This window comes from Panthera onca, chromosome D1 (assembly GCF_046562875.1).
Source record: "Panthera onca isolate mPanOnc1 chromosome D1, mPanOnc1 haplotype 2, whole genome shotgun sequence".
Lineage (NCBI taxonomy): Eukaryota > Metazoa > Chordata > Mammalia > Carnivora > Felidae > Panthera > Panthera onca.
In genome coordinates this window covers 48,140,362-48,166,489 of record NC_138348.1, presented here as the reverse complement: position 1 = coordinate 48,166,489, position 26,128 = coordinate 48,140,362, and the positions used below count along the sequence as shown (strand labels likewise).

Below are 26,128 nucleotides of genomic sequence, written 5' to 3'. Positions count from 1 at the left end.
CCCTGCCAGGTGTCTCTAGGTCTCAGAAGAGAGCCGGGCTGTGGAGGGAGGGTTGGCAGGAGGGAGCTGTCCGGAAGACAGATGTATAATGGGCTCCTAAGGCTCACTGACTTAGCCCAGCACCCCAGCTGGGTTACTTGATCTATACTAAGGTATGGAGTGAAGTCTTCACCACTTATTGAAGACACTGGTAATAATTCTGCAAGAGATTGATATGGCTTCTGCAATGAAAGGAATCTATCTCTATGGGGAAATGTTGCTATATGATCCTATCCTCGGGTCATTGATGTGCCTTGGGAATCTGGGGTGAGGAACTGTGGGATATAGCATCTTCCTGATAACTGACCACAGGACCTGTTTCACCAGCAACAAGTGTTGACCTTTCATGGAACCATGGTGGGAAAAGGCTGGTTTAAACTATTTAAAGAGAAAAGAAGATCTTTTGTAGAAAGATGCATCCCAAAATGTATGTTTAGTTGACTTCAGCGAGGTGAAAATGCTTCATGGAAAGACACGGCAGTCTGTCATAAGAGCCCTCGGGCACAAAGGACCCTCTACCCCATGCCCACTTCTGAGGAGGCCTGGTGGGCTGTGTCAGGCCTGGGTGTGTTTGTAGGGGAAAGGGCTATGGGGTAGGAAGGTGGTGGGGGGCAGTTTCTGTCCAGGGCAAGAGCTAATGCAGAGATGGATCTCAATGGTGTTAATTCCCTTAGCTGGCCAGTGTCTGATGTGGATTAGGTGGGAGACGACCCTAATTACCAAAACCTTGGATGTAGAAGTTTGATTTTCTTCCTAGTTTCCTTTCATTAAAAAAACCTCTTCAGTCTATTTATTTTCTGGGGCACTTAGGTGGCTCAGTTGGTTGAGTGTCCAACTTCGGTTCAGGTCATGATCTCGCGTTTGGTGGGTTCGAGCCCCACATTGGGCTCTGTGCTTAACAGCTCAGAGCCTAGAGCCTGCTTCGGATTCTGTGTCTCCCTCTCTCTGCCCTTCGCCTGCTCACACTTTGTCTCTCTCTCTCTCTCTCAAAGATGAATAAACATTAAAAAATATTTATGTTCTTTCTATCTTCTTTGTGTTTGTTAAAATGACATTATAACAGCATCAGTGATCAAAGTCAGATACTGCTTCACACATGCAGTCCTGTTATCTGGTCATCCGAGTATGTGTCTCTCTTCCAGCCCTTGTCTTTAAGGGAATGCATTTTCATCTCACTGCAACAAAAGCATGGGTACAGTTTTATGTATTAATTTTTCATTCACTGTTATTTCACAATATTTTTTATGTGATTGCACTGTCCTCATAATTATAATTTTGGTTGCTTGACTTTTTCTTCAAGTGAATGTGCTCTCATTTGGACACTTTAAAGCTTTTTATATAAATAGTGCAGGTAAACATCTTTGTGCTTTTTCCTTCAGATTCTTTTCTTAGAAGCAATTTCTGGAACTGGGTTTATTCTGTCAAATGGTATGGATGCTTTATGGCATTTGCTGCCCCTTGCCTGGGCCCTGTTTGATGTCTACTTCTGAGATGCCCTGTGAGGTTGTAGAATGCTGCACTTGACCCGCAGCCTTAGAGTGGGGAGAGGAGTTGATGGGGTCCAGCTTCCTTTTCACCTAACAGCTCCCCCTGGCTCTAGTTCTGTGTCTTCCTCTCCATTTCTCTCTCTGTCACCTTTTTCCCCAAACCCCATTCTGATGATTTCCAGCTTTCCCTTCTGTGTGCTATCAGGATGTGGACATCTCCACAGACAGCTCTGTCTCTTCCTCTTTGCAGGTCTGGCCTTCACTGTCTTGCTCTCTGCTGCTACAGATCAGCACAGTTACGTGCCAACTTCCTCCCTCCACAGCAGCTCCCTCCCACTCAATCACTTGGAGGGGAGAGGCCCAGGAAAGCTATCGTCCTGGGTGTGGAGGGAAGGAGGAAATTGGATTCACAGTCAAGGGGCTCAGAGATGTACTTTGACTGGTGTTTGACCTGCTTTCTTCCTTCCTGTCTGTGTCATGAATTAGGCCCATGAGAACACCAGAGCAGCAAGCCTCCCTGGGCACTGGAAAGCTCTCTGGTATCTAGAAATTACAGCACTTAGAACTGAGAGCACCTTGGAGACTGCCTAGTCTCATCCCTTTATCTCACAGAGGAGAAAACTGTGAGGCACAGAGAGTGACTGTCCCAAGGCTGCTCAGTGAACCTCTCCTCCCCTGTAATTGCTTCCTTTCCTGGCCACACGGAAACGGGGCTCCTGTCTTACCTTCATCCTCGTCTCCCGGCTGACTAAACCACCTCTCTCTTTAAACCTTGCTCAAAGAAACTGTGGTAATAGGTAGACAGGACACCCTTCTTCCAGAGCTGCTCTAGTGAAGGTAGCTTGTTGATAGGATGCAGTATTCATCCATTCGGTAGGAGTGATGCTGGGCACAGCCAGGGAACCTACCCTGACACCTAGCTGGACAAAGAGAAGCACTACAATGTAGTGGTTAAGAAGACAGGCATGGGGACCAGGTGCCTGGGTTCAAACCTCTGAACAGAGGCTCAGAGAGGAAAGGGGCAGAGGGCCAAAGGCTAAGAATAGCGCAAGTCTCTGCTCATTTAGTAAAAGTGTGACCCCGGGCAAGTTAGCTCTCTGTGCCTTCATTTTCTCATCTGTAAAATGTGAATAATAGGATTCACTGAGTTAATAAGTAGAAAGGGCTTGGCAGAGTGTACCTATTAATAAGTCCTATATAAATGTTAAAAGAAAGACAGACAGGCAGAAAGAAAGAAAAGAAAGGAACAAACCAGGTAATTTAGGCCAGCTAGGGATAATAAGGAGCCAGTGTGAAGAGAGATAGGCCAAGCTTTGAGGAAGTAAGTTTTCAGCGGGGCTGTGAAAGGTAGAGTATCCCTGTCTCTAAACCTTTATTTTATTTGCTGTGTCTTGTTCAGAGTTCCAGAAAACTTGGGAGATGGTAGAACCATCATGGTAGATTCTTTCTTTTCAGCAAAAGAGCGTGTTTTGTGTGATGAAGAATGTGGCTTTGGATCGCCCAGAGCACTGCGGCCATCTCATGGGACCTTAGGCTAATCATTAAGACCTTTGGGCTGTCATCTTCCCTGTATGCAGTGGGGAGTGAGGTTTGGTCATTGCTGTACCCAGATGGCCCCCTGATAGTCTGCAGGAGAGGGGTCTGAACTCTCCTATCCCTCCCCCGTCATGGAAACAAAGCCAGGAGAGGTAGGACTGCCAGCACGCTGTGGGTCCCCTGTGTTTGGGACAATAGAAACACACGTAGTTAGGTCATTCTTTGACTTCTGAACATTTGCTTTCTCATGAAAGGTGAGTGGTGCTATACCCTTCACATCCAATGACTTATGGAGCTAGTTTCTGAAGCTGGTGCACTGGGTTTGGTCTGGGGAATTCCGGAGTAAGACAGCTGACCCCAAGGACCCTTGTTTTAGTAGCTTCTCCTCCCCCACCCCACTGACTCGGGCCATCTGGGAATTCCAGAGGCTAACGCTTGCTCTTTTTCTGCTAGCCGAGATGCCGCGCCAGTTTCCCAAGCTGAACATCTCCGAGGTGGACGAGCAAGTCCGGCTCCTGGCAGAGAAAGTGTTTGCTAAAGTGCTCCGAGAAGAAGACAGCAAAGATGCCCTGTCCCTCTTCACTGTCCCTGAGGACTGCCCCATTGGGCAGAAGGAGGCCAAGGAGAGGGAGCTGCAGAAGGAGCTGGCGGAGCAGAAGTCCGTGGAGACGGCAAAAAGGTTTGTCCCCACAAGCCAGAGCACATGTGCACAGTGGTGCAGACCCAGGCAGGCTGTGGGCATGTGTCTGAGATAGGGGGCCTGTCCCTGGGAGCTGAGTTCATTCCTTAACCAAGACCCCTTAATTCACCACTTCTTTCTTGAAGGCCGTTTCCAGGCCTGTGTTTGGCAGAAAAGGTAAAAAAACACTTTTTCTCTGCTGCTGTTTGAACAACAAATCATGTGCATAAATACACGCCATTTGCAAATGACAGTTCTATGATCCTTTTGGAAATTTGAAGATTTCTTGGGAAACATCAATTTTACTTCTTTTCATCACTTGGCAATTACTTTGCATTATTAAATAAGTCAGTTCACTATGTGCCAGGTGCTATACTGGGCACAGAGGATGCACTAATGAACAAGATATTTCTAGTCCCTGCCCTGTTGAGCTTACAGGTAGTTGGTCTAGACAACAATTAAGTAATGGGACAAATTAAATTTAAAAAATGACAAGTAATGATAAGTGCTGTATCAGTGAGGGTCTAACCAGAAAAAACAGAAATCACTTAAATACTGGAAGGAGGATTTAAAATTCTTCTTTTTTTAAAGCTTATTTATTTTTGAGAGAGAGACAGAGCGTGAGTGTGGCAGGGGAGGGAGGGGCAGAGAGAGGGAGACACAGAATGCAAAGCAGGTTCCAGGCTCTGAGCTGTCAGCGCAGAGCCTGACATGGGGCTGAACCCATGAGCCATGAGATCATGACCTGAGCTGCAGTCGGATGCTTAACTGACTGAGCCACCCAGGCAGCCCTGGAAGGAGGATTTTAATGCAGGGAATGGTTGCTGAGGTGGCGGAGACCTGAGAAGACAAGCAGAGGGCAGGGAGGCAGGCCGGAGACTCAAAGCAGTAGGAAGCAGCTACCACTTGAAGCCGCAGGCATGATGGAAGGAGACGGTGCTGCTGGAGCCCAGGGGGAAGAAGTTGGAACTGTGGTGGCCTTTTCGATGGAAAAGGAGCCAAGGAGGAGAGGCAGCAGCTGCAGAGATGCTTCCAAGGCAGAGTTGGAAGCAGGAGATACCTAGCTGCAATCCTTCTGGCACCTTCCAGTTTCTCCCAGTGGTTGCCATTGGCCAAACCTAGCCAGAAGCCAGCTAACACAAAGCAGGAAACACAGGGGGGCAGGGGGGAGGTTGAGAAGTGGATCTGAGGACAAGCAGGCCTAGCATGGGTGCTATGAAGTAGATGAATAAAGGGTTGAAGGAGAGAGAGAGAGAGAGACCTCAGGCTGGAGGGATAGTCAGGGCTCAGGTCAGACTGGTCTTGTGCTCCCTGATGAGAAGTTTGGATCTTAAGTCCAAGTACAATGTGAAGCCCTCCTCCTTTCAGTTGATCTCACCCAGGAGAGCGGAATTAAAGAATAAAAGAACTTTGAGAAAAAGTCTAGTGGGGCTTTAGCTGGGTGCTTGGACCACCAGCATACTGCAGACCTCAGAGCTAACATGGTGGAACGTGAGCCCTAACTGTGACCTGGTCAGCAATCAGGTCCTTCCTAAGATATCTCCTTATTTTTAAAGGCACGCCCTCTGCTTTCTTGGTAGTATAGAATTTCAGTATTTCCTTCACTTTTTGGGAAAGAAGTAAAAAGGCAAGTACTGGTATAAAGGCTTCGCCATCCATAAAATAAGTGAGGGGCTCTGGGCCCATGGAGGAAAGGGGTAGTGAGTGCCGTTAGCCGGCTGTGAGTGCCAGCCTGTGTTAGGTGAGGTGGGGTGGCTGGAGGTCCAACAGTGTGTTCACCCCTGGAGGGTCAAGAAGAGGGGCGCCTGAGTAGTTCAGTTGGTTAAGCGTCCGACTTCAGCTCAAGTCACGATCTCGCGGTCTGTGAGTTCGAGCCCTGCGTCGGGCTCTGGGCTGATGGCTCAGAGCCTGGAGCCTGCTTCCGATTCTGTGTCTCCCTCTCTCTCTGCCCCTCCCCCGTTCGTGCTCTGTCTCTCTCTGTCTCAAAAATAAATAAATGTTAAAAAAAATTAAAAAAAAAAAGAAGAGCATGACTGTAGAGGCCCCTCATCCACACTGCACTGGCTTAACAGAGGGCTGGCTTTGTGGACTGAATGGTGTGCAGAACCCGCTGTGTCTTATGAATTGAGCATTTTCGACCCTTAATAATTGGAAGAGAAGAAGTCCTGGTATTTTTTATTATCGGGAATAGTGGGGTTCTGAGGCCAGCTTCATTACAGGGTGACACCGGGCCTCACATCTGCAAAAAGAGAGTGTACTCTTCTTATCAATGCCCAGGCTAACAGCAAAATGGAAACTTTCTTACTCTAAGTCCAAATGGTGCCTCATGATTTCCAGAAATTCTTCCATAGGCTGGCTCCTCTCCAGGAATTATGTTCTGTCCCTGCTCGTTAGGATGTGGTGGTCTTGGTTCGCATCTATCTGCTCCCTAACACTGGAAGCTTCCTGAGTTCTGTATCTGGATCCCCAGGGTCTAGCCTAGGACTTAGGCCATGTTGGTGAGCAGTGGATGTGTGACAGAGAAAAGCTGTAGTATCTTCACAGATAGCACTTCAGGGTGGCTACAGCTCTCTGGACCATTGTGTTCTGTCACTCTCTAGTATGTTCTATGACCTTAGAAAATTAGGAAACGTCTCTGTGCCCTAGTTTCTTCCTCATCTATAAAGTGGGGATGGTAACAGTAGCTACTTTTGTGGAGTGTTGTGAGGAATGAGGGAATTGACATGGAAAGGGCCTAGAACAGTGTCACAATAAGCCCTCTGTTAAATGTTCACTGTTTGCCCAACTTCCTCCTGGGGAGACAGCATCAGCTACTGCTTACTGTGGGCTCAGTGCTGGGCTGTGTGGTTTGCTTTCATTCTTTAATCCCCACATCAAGCTTATTAATTGGATATTCTTATGGACTTCATTTTGCAGATGAGGAAACTAAGGCACAGAGAGGTTAAATTAACTTGCATGAGAATGCAGAGTGAGTAAGTGACAGAGCAGGGAGTAGAATCCACGACTTTTTTTTTTTAATGTTCATTTTTGAGAGAGAGAGAGAACACGTGTGTGGGGAGGGGCAGACAGAGATGGGGATGGAGTATCCGAAGCAAGCTCTGTGTTAGCAGCACAGAGTCCCATGTGGGGCCTGAACCCACAGACTGTGAGATCATGACCTAAGCAGAAGTCAGACACTTAACCAAGTCGGACGTTTGACTGAGCCACTCAGGTGCCCCAAAGAACCCATGTCTTTTGAATCTAGAACCCCACACCTTGATCATGAGGCTATTCCATCTCCAGCCAGGGGTGGAGTCTTTGGTTCCACCCGTAGATGCTGGAATGACACTGGGTGCTGCTCCCCAGGGTATTATTGCCGGCTTTTGAATGAAATGAAGGAAGCTGGGCCAGAGCTCCCCAAAAGAAAAGCTGCTTTTCTGCCAAAGGATGGACTGATCCCCAGACTACCTATCAGAAGTTCCAGTGTTCTCCAGAGGGGTACATCCCTAATTTTCTTTCAGCCTCACTGCTCAGTAGAGGCACCATTATGCAAACATTCAGACGTGGACAGTCCCTGGAGGAACCCTCTCCCCAGCTTCCTCTTTGTCTCTGGCTCCTCCTTGACACTCTGGAATGTAAGTGGTGATGTGGAGACATCCTGCAAGGAGCCCCCAGGCCTAGAGCCTGCAGCACATCTCCAGATACCCAGAGTCTGTGGGTTTGTGTTTCAAACTGTGACATGAGAAGGGACATCGTTTGGAAAAAGCCCTTTCTCACCCTGGCTCTTCTGAGAAGCCTGAATATTCCTGGCACTTGGAGAAAGCCTTTCTTTACAACCATTGCCTTTTTCTCTTTTATGAAGCAAGCAAGCAAGCAAAGACTATTGGAGGTCTAATGTAAAGGCACAAACTAAAATCAGGAAATAAAACAGTTTCTTCCAAAAAGAAGAAAAACTAGATTGTGAATAAGAAAGATGAGCACCTAAAACATGGAGGCTGGCTCCAGGAAGCCAGCAGCTGTAAGAGCTGAGCTGGGTTCAGACACAGCCCTTCTAGGATTGGGGGCTCTTTCCAGGGAGCCAGTGATTCAGCCTGCTCAGAGAAGCACTTGTTTTGCAGAGGCTGGGACCTCTGGTCTCCATCACTGCTCCCCCAGGCTGGGTGAGGAGGCCAGCAGGGACAGCTTGCTACTGGGCTCTACTTCCTTAGGAAGATGGCATTAGCTAAGACTCTGTTGGGACGTGGGGGTGAGTCAGGGGGTGGGTCCAAGAGGGGTGGACGATCTATGGAATCAAAGTTAGGGGGCAGAGAAAAGAAGACAGGAAAACCTGAGAAGTACCCAGAAGCTCTCTTTTGTTCACTCCTCCTTTTTTTTGCCTTTGCTCACTTTGAATTTATCATCCTACCTAGCCAGAGCGCATCTACCCTACTAAAGTACAAAGTTGGAACTTAGCCAACACTGATGGTGACATGAAAAATGTCTGTGCAACCAAAATGTACATTAGTGCTCCCCAGCTCTCCCATTTCTTCTTTTTGAGCAGCTTTATTGAGATACAATCTGCATACCATACAGCCCACCCATTTAACCTGTACAAGTCAGTGGTTTTTATTATACTTGCAAAGTTATGCAACCATCACCACAATCAGTTTTAGAACATTTTTATCATTCCCCAAAGAAACCCTAGTAGCTTTCAGCTGTCATGTCCCCAGTACTCTCGTCCCATCTCCTATTTATTCTTACTTCATGTAATAAGCTTGGTGATCTTGTTTCTTATCCTGTGACAGATTTAAGGAAGGAGACTAGAAGTGGGGAGAGGAATTTCTACAGGCAGGGTCATTGTGGTGACTGTAAGCTCAGGCGTGGGAGTCAAGGCCACTGGGTTCAAATGACACCCATGTGTTAGTACTGAGTGCACTTGGGCGAGGTCTTCACTGCAGGAGCCTATTTCCTGATCTGCACAATGAGGGTAATAAAACACCTACCTTGGGAGAACTAAGTGAGCTAATATGCATGACTACTTAGGACAACACTTGGAACATCATTAGTGTTCTTGTTTCTGTCATTATTATTTGACAGTCACCAGTGAGGGAGGAAACTATGAAAAGCAGACACAAGAATTTGAAGTCTTGGGACAAAATGCCTTTAAGCTCATGACTGGGTAACACGGTGATGACTCTGAGTCATCGAGAGAACTTGCAATTATGTTCAGCACGCTCTGATTAAGATATAGGAATTATGAATTTCATTTTAAAAAGCCACGTCATAGTTGTTGTTGTTGTTTTTTAAATTAGGGTATAAAGGGGACAGACTTTGAAAAATGTAGCTTTCTAGAATAGCTGCTTTCCCAAGTAAAACAGATAAATAGATAGTTGTTATGAGTTGAGCATAGTACAGCTACAATGTTATTAAATCATTTTGTTTAATGAAATTTCTTTTTTTTTTTAAGTATTTTTTTGGGAGAGCACAAGTGGGGGAAGGGCAGAGACAGGGGGACAGAGGATCTGAAGCGGGCTCTGCACTGAGAAGCTGACAGGCTGACAAGGCTGACAGCCATGAGCCCGATGTGGGACTGGAACTCAGGAACTGTGAGATCATGACCTGAGCCAAAGTTGGACACTCAACCAACTGAGCCATCCAGATACCCCTGTTTAATAAAATTTCTTAAATTAGGGCTATGCAACTTTTAAAATTCAGGGCCATTAACAAAGCAGCTTCATTTAAACCTGTTTGATTCATCTGCTTTTAAAGTTAAGAACAAAAAGCTGGGGCCTTTGGGGAGGAAGGGCAATGGGAAGGGAGTTGGTGGGCAATGGAGTCCTACGCTTGGTCAAGAGAGAGCAGAGGGGGATAGTGACAAGGGAGGGCAGGTTATCAGAGGGAAGTGAACGAAGAAACAGGGGTTGAGATTGTGAATTTTTACACCTGATAGGCTTCAAGTGTGCAATTCAAAGCCACACCCCCCCGAGCAGGCCATGGTCACTTGGTGGGCACATGGAGTAAGTGCTCTCCATGGGGCCCAAGTGCCTGGCATTCCTTCTCCTAGTGTCTGCCCATCACGGAAGTGCACCAGAGTCAGCTGTATCTGCTTTCTCCCTTCTGGATCGGCTGGGACCTTTGGTTTCAGTCACTGCTCCCTACTCTCACATGAATCACTGCAGTGACAGTGGAAGCAAGAGCAACAGCTGAGCCTCTGGAGGTGGGGAATGCCTGCCCCACCTAATGGCATTCCAATTAAAACTGTGAATAAATCTCTATGCTGGTTTGTGGCTCTTGCCCCAAACCTTTATTTAAAAAAAATTTTTTTTTAATGTTTATTTATTTATCTTTGAGAGAGAGAGAGAGTGAGGGAGAGGGGAAGAGAGAGAGAGGGGACAGAAGATCTGACAGAAGCGGGCTCTGCACTGACAGCAGACAGCCTGATGCGGGGCTTGAACCCACAAAGCTTGAACCCACAAGCTGTGAGATCATGACCTGAGCCGAAGTCAGATGCTTAACTGACTGAGCCACACAGCCGCCCCTCTTGCCCCAAACCTTTAAAGTGGTAGTTCTCATCTGGAAGGGTAGAGGCTACCAGAATGATCTGAGTATGTGAGAGGGAGGTTTTCAAACAAGCCTGCTCATTCTGAAGTGTTCTCCTCTCCCTTTGAGAATGATGCAGGGAGACATCTCTGATCCCGCTGCTTCACTGCTCCCACCCTCAGTGTGATTAGGTGTCTCCTCTGGGATCCCAAAATATCCAGAGCCTCTCACACACCAACGACATTGTGGTGACATTCTGCTGAGTTGTGTGGCCATCTATGCCATCATCGGTCAGTCAGTCCCTGGAGTCCAAGGTATATTTTCTATCTGTCTAGCCCTGGGGGCTGGCACTTGGTACTTTATTGAATAAAGTGACTTGTTGTACACAGTTGAGAGCATCTGGTGAAAGGTTTGGTCTGGTGACTTTCCCAGCCTTCAAGTCCTCTGGACAGACTACATAGGGGCAATGGGCTTGTGAAGGTCCCTGGGAAGATGCTGGCTATTCTCTAGAAGATTGAAGAGGGTCTTGGGGTTCTTAACTTGGGTTTAACACATGAATCAAATGTTATTACAGGAAGGCTTTGGGGTGCCCAGATGTTGAGGAGGGTTGGGAAATGGAGCAGGGTAATGATGGGGACACAGTGAATGGCAGGGGCAGCTGAGGGCCATAGAGCTGGGGGGAGGGGCACCAGACAGGTGCTAAGAGATACCACAATAACAGCCCATGTGACCAGTTTGTGTCCTTGTATAGAGGACCTGTTTGGGCAAGAAGGTTCTTGTGACCCGGAAGTGCCATCCATTTCAGAGAGGTCAAAGATGCTCCTGGCCCCTTGGGCCCTTAGGCTTGGCCTGGAGCTGGTGTCCTCACAGCCCCACACCCTGCCAGCTCTTTGGTAGGAGTGAGTTTCTGCCAGGTGGATGTGTGGGTGGGGGAAAGAGGGGGCGTGCCAGCTGTGGCAGAGAGAGTTGGCTTACTCTGATGGCCCAAGGGCTAGCACGAGGTAGAACAGGTGGGACTGTGGACAGACAGATCTTGGCCCATCATAAGGAAATGCTTTCTAACAGTGGCAACAGATCATGTTTTGTTCACCTTGTTTGTGTGCTTAGCACTGGCCTGGCCCAGAGTAAGTGCTTGGTAAGTGTTTCTTGAACAAATGATTGATTGCTGATGTCTTATCCAGAAATGTAATGAGCTGTCTATCAGTAGAGGTATTCAAGCAGAGGCAGTGTTAATGAGAGGACTGGTGTGTGTAGTGTTTAAAATCCTTTCCAGCTAGGACACTCCCTTGTTCTATAATCCAGATAAAGCTTACTTTAAGCTTATTAAAAGACAACTTCTTTTATTGCTGTTACACATGCGGGGCTTCAGACAGCCTTGAGAGGGAAAGAAAGACAGGTGTGTGGACACATGCACATATTCAGTCACTCAGTTGCTGCTTTCCACCTTTGTTGGCTGAGCCTTGGTTGAATAGAATGGATACTAGATATGCGCCTACAGTAGACAGAATTTCTAAAATGCCCTCTCCAAAGATGGCCCTCCCTAATCTCCAGACTTTCTGATATGATGAGACATCACTCAGCGATTATACTGTCATATGTAGCACAGTAGCAGACTTGAAGATAAGGAGGCTACAGAGGTGGACTTGATCTAATGACATACATATAGAGAGTAGGGGGCTCTCTCTGGCTGGTAGGAGAAGGGAAGTCAGAGAGGTTTGGAGCACAGAGGCAGCTATGCCTGGCTTTGAAGATGGAGGGGGCTGTGTGCAAGAATCAGAGAGCAACCCCTGCCCAGTAGCCAACCAGGAACAGGAACCTTAGTCTTATGGCCATGTGGAACTGATTCCGCCAACAGCCTGGATGAGCATGGAAATGGATTCTTTCCCAGAGTCTCCAGATAAGAGCTCAGTGAAGCCAGCATCTTGATTTTGGCCTTTTGATACCTGGAGCATAGAGCCCAGCCAAGCCTACCCAGACTTCTCACCTACAGAACTGTGAGCCAATAAATGGGTGTGGTTTTTAAGCCACCAAGCTTGTGGCAATATGTTTTGTGCCCCAATAGAAACAATACAGGGCTCTCTCCTTGGGCTCTAGTTAGCTTTTCCAATGTTCTGAGATATAAGCTTAATGGTTAGCTCTTGTTACTCCAAGCCCTTGCCCAAGGCGAGCAAGCCCTGAGGAGTTGCCCCATCTGTTGTTTAACCTATCCCTGTGCCTGTAAAATCTGAGCTCCTAGCCCACAGATGTTCACATGTGACAGTCTGGCGCTCACTTGAAGACCAAGACAGGAGCCATAATGTCTTCAAGAAGAACTCTTTGGGCACCTGCTGATGGGTACTGGCTTCCTCACTGAGGCAGAGGAATATGGGCATTCCTAGGACAAGCCTGGTGGGTTCTTGGCTTAGGCAGCCTTCCAGTTTCCTGATTATGCTGGGCTCCGTTACCTTTCTTACCTGTTGCTCACCTTAGATGTTACCTTGCTTCTCCCTGGTGAGACTGGCCCTCAGGCAGCATTGGCTGAAGCATGGGGGTGAAGTTGGCAAAGAGACAAAACAGTGAGCTGGCAGGCATGTGAATGACACAAATGCCAGAGTCTTATGGGACCCAGCTGAACCGGTCAAAATGTTAGAGGGAGCCCAAAGTAATAGCTCTTCCTGTAGGTGTGAATAACCAAAAGATGCCAAAGTGAGAACTGTATTGGTCAAGGTAAATCTGCCTTTGAGGAATGATTGACTGGCATGAGTTGACATCTTCCTTGGGGGCATGTTGCTTAGCTTAGCTCTGTGGAAAGGATGGATGGCAGGCTGGAGAGAGCCTGGGTTGTAGGCTCCTGGAGTTCAGGCTGCCTTTCCTGAACAACTCAGTGCATCTGTTATGCAAGGCCCAAGGTCAGGGCAAAGTCAAACTCTTGAAAAGGGGCTGCCTCTACTTTCCAGGTGTAAACAGCCTTGCCCCAAAGAGGTGATAACACAAGTGGGCAGATAAAGACCTGAGAGCCATGGCAAGCGTTGGGTGTATAGACAGAAGAGGTAAATGTGGTTCCTGAAAAATTAGCAACGGGCCTGTAAGGAGACCGGGTCAAGTGTCAGGAGGAAGGTAACCTCTTCCAGGTGACACATAAGGCCTGTTTGGAGATCAACCAATTTTTCCACCCCTTCTAGGTATCATGGCACCTAGAGGAGAGAGGGGTTCTGTGGGTCTGTGGGCCACTGAGGCCTTTACTGGTGACTGTAGGCCTTGGATATCCTGCTGAGTCCTCAGCTGGTTTCTGGCATTGGGCACTGCTGGGTGGCTATGCTGGGGGCCTGGGGTCATTAAAGTCAGAACTCCTCCCAGGAGAGGGGAGTGCTCATGGCTTTACCTCATTACTGGTTAACTCCCTTCCTGGAGATCCTAGGACTTGGGGTGGTGAGTGTTCACAAATCACTGTAAATAAGCATGAGCTTGTGGCATTTTAAAACCAACCTATGCCCACTTCCCCGAGAGTTTGTAAAATCATCTTTTGGTGCTAAGTGACCAAAGGGACCTGAGATTGATGCTGACTGATCTCTTTCTCGTAACAGAGATACAGATCTGCACCTGCCCAGCAGTAGCAGCAGCCAGGATGGCACAGATTAGGCACAGGAAGGAGCAGAGGGGGTGACGGGGTGGATAAGTTCCCAGAGAGGCGGTAGGCTATGGGCTAACTGCCACCCTGCCCTGTGACTTTGTACAAGCCCTCTTCCATCTCTGGGCCCCTGACTCCTTCATGAAAAAAAGAGGTGGGACTAGTTAGTCATCATGAGCTCTTCTGGCTCCAGTGCCCCAAATTTTGGATGCTTTGAAATACAAGGTGGTTATGTGTGTGTGACTCTGTTCATTGTCCTTCCTGAGGCTGCTCAGATGCTGGGACTCGGAGTTTGGGTGACTTAATATGGTCCTCACTCCTGCCCTTGGTGTTAGACCCCTGCAGTATGGTCTGCTCTCTGTCTCCCAAGACAGTTGCCTTCTCTAATGTTCTGTGTGCCCTGCACAGGCCACAACCATTCTTAGTGACCACAGGGAGGGGTATCTGAGGGCTGTTCTGTACCTCAGGCAGAGAGATGTGTGCAAGAGGAAGGCATAATTGGCAACTTCTTTTTTTTTTAATTTTTTAAATGTTTATTTTTGAGAGAGAAAGAGAGAGACAGAGACCGGGAGGGGGGGGGGAGGGGGCGGGGAGGGGCAGAGATAGACGGAGACACAGAATCTGAAGCAGGCTCCAGGCTCTGAGCTGTCAGCACAGAGCCCAGTGCGGGGCTCAAACTTATGGACCACGATATCATGACCTGAGCTGCGGTCAGAAGCTTAACTGACTGAGCCACCCAGGCGCGAATAATTGGCTACTTCTTAATGGTAGGGCCAGTACCAGTGATTAATCAGAGGGAAATTCTCCTGCCATGTACATAACAAAGACTCTTTATCACTTGCCCCAATTAGTGACTGATGCTTCCCACTTTTCCTTGTCCTTGGCTTTTAGAAAGAAAAGTTTCAAGATGATTCGGTCCCAGTCCCTGTCTCTGCAAATGCCTACGCAGCAAGATTGGAAGGGCGCCTCGACAGCCAGTCCGGTCCTGTCTCCCACTACCCCTGTGTTCCCTGGAGCCACTTTCCAGCCCACGCCAGGGCCCTATGCCATTCCCGAGTTCCAGCGGGTCATCATCAGTGGAGATTACTGTGCTGGGGTAAGGTGTCTCCCACTCCCCATTCTCTACCCACTCCCCTGGGGGTTGTATGAAGGCTGATGGCCTTGTGCAGAGGCCAGGGTCCCCTGGGCCACTGGGGACTATGCCCAGCCCTGAAGCCTGGTCTTGTCTGTGGGTATCTAGGAGGTGGCCGGCAGGAGGCACAGAAGTCTGAAGAGAAGGAGGGTCTTAGTAGAGGTTGTGGGGTATGGGTATGTCTAGGGTGCTGCTCATCCCCGTGAGGGGGTCCTAGGGTTGCAGGCTAGCACAGTGGGCTGTGGCTGTGGCCTGCAAGTTCCATGCATTCCCTGGGTCCAGAATGCTTCTCTCTGTCCCTGCAGCCCACTAAGGAAGATGCTAGCTCAGACCCCTCAGTGTTTCCAAGTGTTGAGTGGACTTGAAGTCCAGGTTTGCGTGAAATCAGTTATTGCTTGTTCAGCTTCTCCTATGTGATTAGGCTCAGTATCCTTAAATACAGGCGAACCTCTCCCAACCAGGAAGAGGGGGTTTGAGGAGAAAATGAACAAGCTTGGTTTACACCAAGTCGGTTAACACAGTCACCAAAAATGTGCTGATTTTCCTGGTTGGATGATGCATTTTTATTGCTTACTTCTTTCTTTTTTTTTTTTTTTTTTTCCAATTTTTTAATGTTTATTTATTTTTGAGAGACAGAGAGAGACAGAGCACAAGCGGGTGAGGGACAGAGAGAAGGAGACAGAATCTGAAGCAGGCTCCAGGCTCTGAGCTGTCAGCACAGAGCCTGACGTGGGGCTCGAACCCACGGACTGAGAGATCATGACCTGAGCTGAAGTAGGATGCTCAACCGACTGAGCCACCCAGATGCCCCTACTTCTTGAAGAGAAATATCAGTTAGTGCCAGGGTTAAGTTTGGTTCTATCTCCCTGGCCCTCAACCAGCTACCTGTTGACCTCAATTGACCTTGTTGTTCTCTCTTCTTTTTAACAGTGGTTTTAGAATATATGATATATCTGAGAAAGCAAAGTAGCTACTACTCTTCTTATACATTACCCTGTAGTTTTAAAAAATATGTTATTTGTTTGAGGCAACCCTTGTGTGTTTTCACACAAATAACCTATGTACCTACAATTAATTAGGCACATATAATTTGTTTATTTTTACACAAATGGTAGTTTACACATTATACTGAGTCTAGCTTTTTTCACTTTACGGTACATCTTAGAGATAATGCCATCTCAATAGATAAAGAACTTCCTTGTTCTTTTTTTTTTTTAAATATATATAAGTGCATAATATTCCACTGTGTGGATGTACCACACTTTAAGTTCTTATAGATGGGAATTTTGTTGGATTGGAAACAATGCAGTCCTTCCCCAAAGAAGCAGTATCCTGACTAGGAGTCCTTGGTGTCTACCTGGCCTCTGACATGTGGGCAGAACAGGAAAAGGGGGAGTTGAAGTAGATTGAAAGCCAGCTGAATGGGAGGATGTTGGCCTGGTTCAGTAGCTAGCTTCTTTCCATTGATTTCTTGGCACAGAGCCCCTGAGCTGGGCGGTTGGTCCCCAGAGAACTATGAGTCCATGAGAAACAGGCTGACCTTGCAGATCACCTTGGCCCCCAGTAGGCCCACTGTCGGCATGGGGCCTGCAGTATCTATAAGTGGGCCGATGGCTGGTCGTTCCCTGGAATCCCAAGTACCCTCTCTAGCCATGGCCTGAGCCCCTTGCCAGGCTGAGTCCATTGGCTCTGCAAGGTGTTTGGCTTTGTCATTGGCAGGGACGTATTTTTGTCTAAGGTTCTAAGGTGTTTGTGTCTTCTCACCTATTCCTGCTACTCTCAGAAGCCATCCACTGGAAGGTGTAAAATGGAATTAACACACTCTTATGGGGACATTTGGAATCAGGAAAGGAGAAGTTACTTTCTTAACCAAAGTGAGGAGCAACATTTAGTGAAAGTATAAAAACATGCATGGAAAAGGTATATACCAACTTCCTTCCTCTGAGGCTGGAGTAGGGTGAAGGAACAAGGAGGGTAGAGTTTTAGCTATATCTATGGTGATTTATTTATTCATGCATATAAGAGATCTGGAACAGTAATGAAAAACATTAAAAGTTTAGCTCTGGAAGGTAAACACATGAGTGTCTGTCATATTATCTTCAGTGCTGTCTTTATGTTTAAAGTATTTTAAAACTAAAAATGATTTAAAAAAATTTTAATGTTTATTTATTTTGAGAGAGAGTGAAGGAGAGTGAGTTGGGGGGGGGGGCAGAGAGAAAGGGAGAGAGAGAATCCCAAGCAGGCTCTACACTATCAGCACAGAGCCTGATGCAGGGCTTGAACTCATGAACCATGAGATCATGACCTGAGCCGAAATCAAGAGTCAGACGCTTAACCGACTGAGCCACCCAGGTGCACCAAAACTAAAAATGATTTTTAATTAAAGCAGAGAGGAAAACTTCCGGGAACACCCCTGCCACCCTCCCCACCCTGGCGCCCCATGCTCCACCAGCATCTTGTACCTCCCTCTGCTGTGTCACTTACCTCCTGTTACGACTGTCTGGTTAGCGGCTTGTCTCCCCAGACACATTCATGTTTCTGCCACACACATCCTTGCCAAACGCACAGAGGTAAATGAGCCCAATGGAAGGTGGGAATTTATCTTGTCTGTCTTTGAGTACGAGACAGCTCTGGGAAAGCAGAACATGCTTAGGCTTTGGGACCCAGTCAGATCAGAATCCGAAGTTTGACTTTGTAATTTCTGGGCCTCTCTGGGCCGTGGTTTCCCCATTTGTAAAATGGGTTGCCGTAAGGACCAAAATGAAATCTAACACTTGTCAACAAGCGCTTGTTGCCTGGGTGAATTGAATGATTAACAGACGAATTAGAAGCCAAAGCAAAGCAGCAGACAGAGCGTGCAGACTTTTTATTTTTCCCTCTGAGGGACTCAGGTGAGTCCCTCACGTGAAAGCGATGATACCCTCTGATCAGACATATGTTCTGGCCTTGCCTCTTCATGTTCAGGATGCAACAGCAGGCTTGTGGTTTAATCAGCAGGACTTGGGGCTGGCCTTGGGGGTGCAGGCTAGAGTACCTGCCTCTTCCCTAGTCTCTGGCAGCCATAACTCTCCTCCTGTGCCAAGGGTCCCCAAGACCACCCCTGGGCTCAGTGATTCACTAAGAGGACGTCTAGGACCGAGCACACAGTTATACTCAGGACTAGGATTTATTACAGCAAATGGATGCAGAGCGAAGTCAGCACCAGGAAAAGGTACAGGGGGTGGAGTATGGAGAGGCCAGACTCCTCTCCCCATGGAGTCACCAGAACGTGCTTAATTCCATCAGCATTGATTTATGACAAGTTTGAAGTGTCGTCTATCATGGAAGCTCATTAGAGACTCAGCACCTAAGGTTAATAAAAACGTTGTCTCCCAGACTCCCTGAGGAAATCAGGTGTTCGACATAAACCGAGCATAAACTGTACAGTTTAGGCTGGGTGAGCTGCTCGTGTGAGTCAGTGGTAGGAATGCCCCCTGAAGCCCAAGTTCCCAGCCACCAGCCAAAAGCCAACTTTACAGTAGATCTTGTTAAGGACAGTGATCTCAGGCCTGTGATGCGGACTCTTCTCTGCACACCTCCTTCTGCAGATCACCGTGGAGGACTATGAGCAGGCTGCCAAAAGCCTAGCCAAGGCCCTGATGATACGGGAGAAGTATGCCAGACTTGCCTACCATCGCTTCCCACGGACCACGGCCCGGTACCTGGGTGACCAGAGGGTAGACAGTGTACCTCCAGAGGAGGGCCTCCCAGGTGGGTGCATGTGGGTCCCAAGTGGGGCACGGCCCAAGAATTGGTACTGGCTAGACGTATTCTCTTTGTTCTGGCTGGATGTATTTCTCCCACATGGTGTTTTAAGGGCAAGGCTCTGGTATTGGCTTCCTGCACCCACGTTTGCTGGTTTCCCCAATGTCTGATTCTGTGTGCACTGTGTACCCGACTCTGGGCAGAGCTGAGCTATAGAAGTTAAGAGAGAGGCAAAAGATAGTCCCTGAGCTAGAGAATCCTCCAGAGACATAGGCAATCTCATTCTGGGTGTTTAACACAACACCATCAGACAGTAAATGTTGAATTGCTGGTGGGGTGGGGTAGTGTGGGGATAGATGCAGAGTGCATGTTCTGGGGGTAGGGAAAGTAGGCTTTGACGTCAAACACACCTGCATTCTAGTCTCAGCTCCACCACGTTCTTGGGCAAGGTGTTTCACCAGACCTCAGTTTCTCAATCTGTAAAATGGGAATAATACCTATGCCTTGGGCCTGTTCTGCAGCGTTTGGGGAAGAGGAGGTCAGAGATGGGAGGATGGTTTCTGGTGGAGACTGGCCTGTGAAGGACATAGGAGCAGTAAGTTAGGTAACGTGAATGAATACAACAAGAAACCACTATCTGTGAAGGTGGTGGTGGGGAATCAGATGAGGGCCTGGTGGTCTGCCAGTGCCCAAGGACCTGGCTGCCTGCTGGGTGTAACTGCTGTCGACAGGTCTTCTCCTGTCTGGGTTTTCCTTGAAGCTCTGAGACCTGGGCTTTGGACATCTGTTGCTACCTGGGACCCTGGGTGTATCTCAACACTTCGGGGCCCATTTCCCTATCTGTCTGAGGCAATTTGATGCCATCTGCCCCAGTTTGGGCAAGGGCAGACAGGAATGACTGTCAAATATGTACTCTATACAAAGCAGAGTACCCCGGGGGCTGGAAATGAGCATGGTGAGACAGAGGCTGTGGCTTCTTGCAGGCCTTGGTCCTGCCTGCATCTCACAGGCCCCTGGCACACTTTAGGGATTCCTGAGCTAGCCTGGGGCTGTGCTGCTTCAGCCCCTGTGATGTCTCACTCCTGCTCTGGGACAGTCTGTTCTGAGCACTGAGTGGGGGACACTGCCTTTGTTGCTTTCTTTGATGAAGATTCCAGGGAGTGTCTCTAGCTCTCGCTGGCATCTGAGAAGGTGGGCTCTATGTGGGTTGGTTGATGTGCAGAGTTGAAGCCCCCAGTTTTACTGCTATTTAGTAGAACCCATTCCCTGGCCAGAGACAGAGCTTATCAAGAGTTAGGAATACTCATTATAAGAGTAATGAGAATAATGTCCTCTAATTTATGGGTTAGGCGTTACTGTTACAAAGCATTTCTTATGCCCACTTTTGCAGCCTTCACCACAGCCTGTTAAGGCAGGTTGTGTTATTCTCAGATGAGCAGACAGGATCAGAGAGCTGAAGTGGTTTGTTCGGTCTCATAGCTGGGAAATAGCCAAGAGGTGTTTTCTGCCTCCTGTGGGCTAACAGCTGTGGGGACAGATAGCTCTGTCGTTGCCATTCCCTGCTCTGTGGGAGATAAGCTGCCTATTCTGTGCTCACTTTGGGGAGGAGGAGGCTTTTCCATGCAGCTTCTTGGCTGCCCTCGGCTCAGGAAGATGTGGGAGGACAGGGACAATTATTCCCATTGGGCAGTCCCAAGTGCTGCCTGTTCTTTTATTAGGAGAGGACACAGCTGCCCTTTTTAATGTGCCTGGCATCCCTGTCATGCCCAGGAGGCTGGGGTTCATTTCAGTTAAATTAAAAATATTTAATGAAGTGCTAGCCATGTGCCAGGGTCTGTTCTAGGAAATGGGGATACAGTAGTAAACAAACCAAACATATACTACCTAGGATAAGTAAGTGATATTATTTTACATAGTGGCAAATGCTAAGGAAACAAAATAAAGCAGGGAAGGAGATATATGATGTCAGGGTAGGTGGGGGTGGGTGGGGTGGTTAGGTTTTAGATAAGATGATGGGGATATCCCTTATTAGAGGGCTAAGGAATGTGACTTTTGAGCTCCTGTGAGCTCAAGAGGTCAAGGGCACTTTACCATCACTCAATCCTGTTTTGCAGACTTCCACCCTCCCCCTCCACCCCAGGAAGACCCTTACTGTCTGGATGATGCTCCCCCAAACCTGGGCTACCTGGTCTGCATGCAGGGGGGCATCCTCTTCGTGTATGATAATAAGAAGATGCTGGAGCGCCAGGAGCCCCACAGCCTACCCTACCCCGACCTGGAGACCTACACAGTGGACATGAGCCACATCTTGGCTCTTATCACGGATGGTCCCACGTAAGCCAGCTTTCCCTGGGTCTGCCTCTCTTTGCATGGGGGTTGTTCTGTAGGAAGGGGCTGGGAAAGGTCAGCTCACCCTTTAACTCTGGGCTTGCCTGCACTTCAATCATACCAGAAAGAGAGTACTTGTCCCCTTCCCCAGTGCTTTGTGGGTTCCTGCAATGATTTTCCATCATAGGCTGGCATGTTCTTAGAGTGGTACTACCTGTCCCTTCTGCATCCTAGATGTGGAGCTTCTGTTTGCTGGTGGCCACCTGTGTACCTGAGAGCGGCTGCTCTCTCTCTCCCCAGGCAGGGCAGTGGCCTTGTGGAGATAGTGCCCAGGGCATTACCACAGGTGGTAGGGGAGAGGTGAAGGCTGTTGCCACAGGCATTGGGTTTCCCATGTTTCTGGAGGGGAGAGTGCAGGGAGCCTGGGGACTTTGTGCCATGACCTCCAGGATGCTCATGGGCTTGGCTGAGCTAACCTGTCAGGCGGTCAGTCATCTATCTCCCTGCATTGGGCCCCTCCCTCCTTGGTGAGCACTGCAGCTCATCAGCAGAGGAGGGCCGGTCCCTGAACCCTCAAGTGGCTGGACCCCTGTGCTGTGACTGTCCAGCCAGGACTGGAAAGCTGGGGGAGGGAAAGGGTGCTGGTCATTGCCGAGGGACCTCTCTTGCACTGCCTTTAGGTTTTTTCTGGGAATGGTGTGATGCCAGTTCCCAAGAGAGGGAGTGGGCCCCTGGGGGGTGGGCAGAGTAGTTCTCTGTCCTCACTGATCTGAGGACAGATCTGGGAGGGGGGAAAGGCAGTTCCCAGCAGGCTTGCCTCTGCCTTGTGAGGAGGAACTTTGAGGGGGAGCCTTGGGAGGGGGGGAGGGGGAGGACCCTGGCTGTTCCGGGAGGTATGTAAACAGTAGCTGTCCTGTCCAGGAGGCTATCCAGGTGAGACCTGCTGGGGAAAGGATTGGGTGGAGATGGCTTTTGAAATCCCTCATGACTCAGACTCTTCATGCATCCTCTGTGCCGCTCTGGGGCTTGCCTCGGCTGACATGGTGACGTTCCAGGGTCGACAGCTGGTCCTTAAGAACGTCCGAGTGATTGCATGCCATGAGAGCTGCTGTTTATTTGGGGGCCACAAGGAAGTAGGGTGGCATGACTTGTGGTTGAAGTTTCCGTGTGGCTTGAGCACAGGCACATGGCCAAACCCCTGGGTTGGTTGTGGGCTGGTGGTTGGCCAGGAGCAGTGAGTTCCCACCCCTGGGGGCCTTTGCTGGCTGGTGGGAGCATCAGTCCATGCAGAAATTTCTGTGCTACTAAACATCCCTACATTCCTAATCTGCCCATGATACAAAACATTCTCTGCTTGTCTTGAGACCTTAGAGTTGAAGGGTCTTCAGGTCTTGGGGTTTGGGGAATGTCATTAGATTACAGGATGCTTCCTCTCTATGCCAAAGGTAGGCAGGTCTTGCCTTATAGTTTGACTGTACTCCTGATCTTCTGGGGAGAAGTGAAACTCTTTAAAGAAGTAAAGGTGGCTGAGGATCAATGGGAAGACATAAGGAAGGAAGGAAGGGGTGAGGAGGGAGACTTTTATTGAGCATCCGCTCGGCTCAGAGTTAGGCCCTTCACACACATGAGCCAATTTAACCGCCAGTTCAGTCCTGGGCATTGCCATCTCTGTAGTTGCTCATGGGAAACAGAGGCTTGGGATGACTTACTTAAGCACATAAAGCTAGAAGTCAGAGCACCTGTGTGAGTTTGCAAAGTCAGCTTTCCACTGCCCTGAACTGACTCTCTGCTCATTTCGTGGAATATGTGGAGGTGGTTACACAGGTCAGCTGGGTCTGCAGAAAGCTGGGACCACCACATCCCTCCCTGCTGCATCCTGACCTTGCACCTGAGGGTTGGTCCCCACAGCCACTGGAGGTCTCCAAACTGGAGAGCTCGATGCCACTTCTCCTCAACTGTGGTTTCTCCCCACTTGCAGGAAAACATACTGTCACCGGCGACTAAACTTTCTGGAATCCAAGTTCAGTCTTCATGAGATGTTAAATGAAATGTCTGAGTTCAAAGAGTTGAAGAGTAACCCTCACCGAGACTTCTATAATGTGAGAAAGGTGCGTCAGTGGGCCACTGTTGAGAGCCACCCCTCCCAGTCCCCTTTCCAAACCACTGGGATACCCTGGGTGAGTCTGGGGCTGGACCCCTGTGTGGTCTTCCTTGGCCAGAGGAGTGTGATGTGTACATGCAGAAGGAAGACTGGTGAGTTGCCTTCCTTCTCTCAGGCCATGCCTCAGATCATGCTGGGTATGATTCTAGGTGGAAATCTGTCCATATCATGTATCTCTTGGAATGTGCCCTCTTCCTTAGAAAATAGGGTATGGTCTGTTAATTGTCATAAGACTTGAGGTCAGGCTACTTTTAAGGTAGAGGATGTATTACATTCATCACAGAGAGAAAAGGCTGTTATGAACTCTTTGGGCTTGGGAGTTTGTGGTTTTGCTTCCTTCTGGATCAGGTGTATTTATGGAAAAGATCTGATGTGCTCCTGTCTCTGCCACTCCCCTAGGGTGGAGGGGGAGGCTTAGCCTGGGCTCAGGTTCCTGTGGCCTGCAGGGGCTGCAGCTGGGGCAGGTGTGTATGTTAAATGATCATGGATTCCAGCTTTTCCACTTTCTTCCATTCATGAATATCAGTGCTAAGCACGGGGTGTTTGATGTTGAGCAGCAGTCGCTGCCCATCCCCAAGAAGTTCCTAGCCTAGTCCTCTCAGTGTGGTGTTGTGGCAGGGGTGGCTTTCAGGAAGAGGCCAGAACTGAGCTGACTTAAAGAGTGAGTAGGAGTCAGCCTGGAGGGGGGTGGGGTGGGGGGCAAAGGAATGAAAGGGATGGCGTTCTAGGCAGAGGGCACAGCATATGCAAAGACCAAGAGGGAGAGGGTGCTATGAGAGAAGAGACTACGACCAGTGTATGCCACAACAGCAGGTGGTGTGGTGTGACAGGCGCTCAGGTGCTGGGGGAGAGCGTGGTGCTGGGCTGTGGGGAGAGTGTGTTGGCAGAGGTGTATGAGGTTCTGGACCATGCAGGGCCCCTGGGGTTCACAGAGGAAGCTGGGAAGGGGGAGGGGGCATGGTAGTATTCTGGGACAGGAGCTCATAGGGGAAGGGTGGGGATTAGGCTTTGCCTCATGGCCAAACCTGAGCTGAGTCACAGTGGGGTCCTCGTCTCCATAGGGGCCTCTGTCCTAGATGTGACCCCTGAGGACTGCCCCTCTCTGGGGCAAGCTTTGATAAGGGAACCTTGGCTGGGGGTACAGGGAGGATGTGGCTCCTCTGTGGAGCTCAGGCCTCCCTGACCTGATTGGGAACACTCAGCTGTGATGGTTGGAAGGCCTCCAGAGAGGTCCCAAGGTCACTTCTGTTAAGTGAGTTCCCATCCCTGGGGGCCTCCTCTAGGGGGTTCTAAGGTCACTTCTTGTGGTCTGGCATGGACTCCCCTTGGATGGGACCATCCATCCAAGGCTCTTCTCAAGGAAGAGCCTTGAGAATGAGAGGTGACTTCAGCTCATGAGCTGTGAGGCTTATGGAAGTGTCTCAGGGGGTTCCAGGTAGAGGTGACAGCATATGTGAGAAATCACCTACCTGGTACCCTTACCTTTGAGCACTATTTGCTCCTTCTCTAAGAGCCTCAGGTGCTCAGACAGGTAGATGCTCAGGCACCATGCCAGCCCCTCTCAGCCCTGCCTAAATGCACTACACGTACCCAGATGGGTGTCTGAGGAAGCTTCTTGCCCAGCCCAGTGCAGTTCTACCCTCCACATGAGTGCTCTGGGCCTACTTCCTGCTGCCTGGGGCTAAGGTGTCCTTGGTGATTTTACTGGCTGGGACACTGCTTCTGAGGTAGGGCCCCAATGGGTGCTCCTGAGCCAACCAGCTGCTCTCTGGCTGTGATGTGGAAGAGGTCCTGGAGGGGGCCGTGGTTACCTAACCCTAGGGGTCCCCCTCTCAGTCTGAGGCTAAACGTGCTCTCTGGATAGAGATGGCCTTAACCCCTGTGCCGTAATGCAGTGGCCTGTTTTCTGGCACCACAGCAGTCCATAAACATGGGCCCAGATCTGCTCCAAGTCAGGCCTCTGCTTGCCCCTCCCTGCCTCCTGGGTGCTGACTGCTCTATCTTACCTTGGAAACCTCTTCTGTGAGAGAACTGGCTTTCTGAAACCCAGGGTGGCCTGGGATGGTGGCCTCCATATTTCTAGGGTAGCTATCAGTGTTGTGAGGGCAAACCAGGGCTGTGCTCTGAGGCAGAAGCTGTGCGTGGCCATTGGGTCTGTGTGGGTGGTGTTTGTGAAAGTATCTGCAACATCACAACAGGTCATGTGTCATGACACCACGGGGCCCAACCAGCAAGACTGTGTAACTGAGACATTTGTTGTTTGCTCAGAGTTAAGAACCAGGGCCGAGTGTGTTTACTGCTTAGGAGTTGGGTAAGATTAGTCCTCAATCCACTTTGGTTTACGTGCCATATCACGCATAGCAAATAGGCTTCATCTTCTGTGCCAGACTTGACCATTTGGCAGTGGCTACTCCCAAAGCATAGTGAAAGTGCTGCAATCAATTAGTGATGTCTGATATGCATGTGGAAATGGCCAGTGTTGGCCAGCCCTGTGTGTAAACTGTACTGTTTGCTTACACCTGGATCTTAGGTGAAAACAAGGAACATGCTGGTGTCTCCTCGTGAATTGAAAACACTGACATCCAATGACAGGCTCTTTTACTTGTTTCTAAAATAATCACCTTGGACATTCCAAAGTTTGGATTGGATGCTTCCTGGATTGTCCAGTTGTTTTCTTCCTTCATCTTGTGACTCGTGGGGATAAGGACAGACTGCACCCCCTGCAGTGTGTCATTGGTATGCTAGAGGACACAAGCAGAAAGCCCAGAATGTGCTCTGTCATGCTGAGGTAGTGGAGTCCAGCTGCGTCCTGCTGAGCTAAGCCAGGCTGACCTCTTGTGCATCCCACATGAGCCCAGCCTATCCCTGAGGTGACTGAGCCTTTACAGTGTGCTTTGGGCGATGTTTTAGCTTTTGG

General features: G+C 49.1%; 1 protein-coding gene across 9 annotated transcripts in view; it reads left to right on the top strand.

Moving 5' to 3' along the window:
- The window catches only part of AMPD3 (adenosine monophosphate deaminase 3), a 48,541-nt gene that overhangs the window by 6,752 nt on the left and 15,661 nt on the right, over nt 1-26,128 (top strand). For 8 of the 9 annotated variants that reach the window (XM_078433214.2, XM_078433210.2, XM_078433211.2 and 5 more), the window contains exons 2-6: nt 3,516-3,741; nt 14,738-14,942; nt 18,566-18,728; nt 20,837-21,056; nt 23,029-23,158. In XM_078433214.2, coding sequence (XP_078289340.2) covers nt 3,516-3,741; nt 14,738-14,942; nt 18,566-18,728; nt 20,837-21,056; nt 23,029-23,158 — 944 coding nt within the window. Of the gene's footprint in view, nt 1-3,515; nt 3,742-14,737; nt 14,943-18,565; nt 18,729-20,836; nt 21,057-23,028; nt 23,159-26,128 lie in introns of those variants that run through there. The other variant, XM_078433215.2, reaches the window with a different exon arrangement.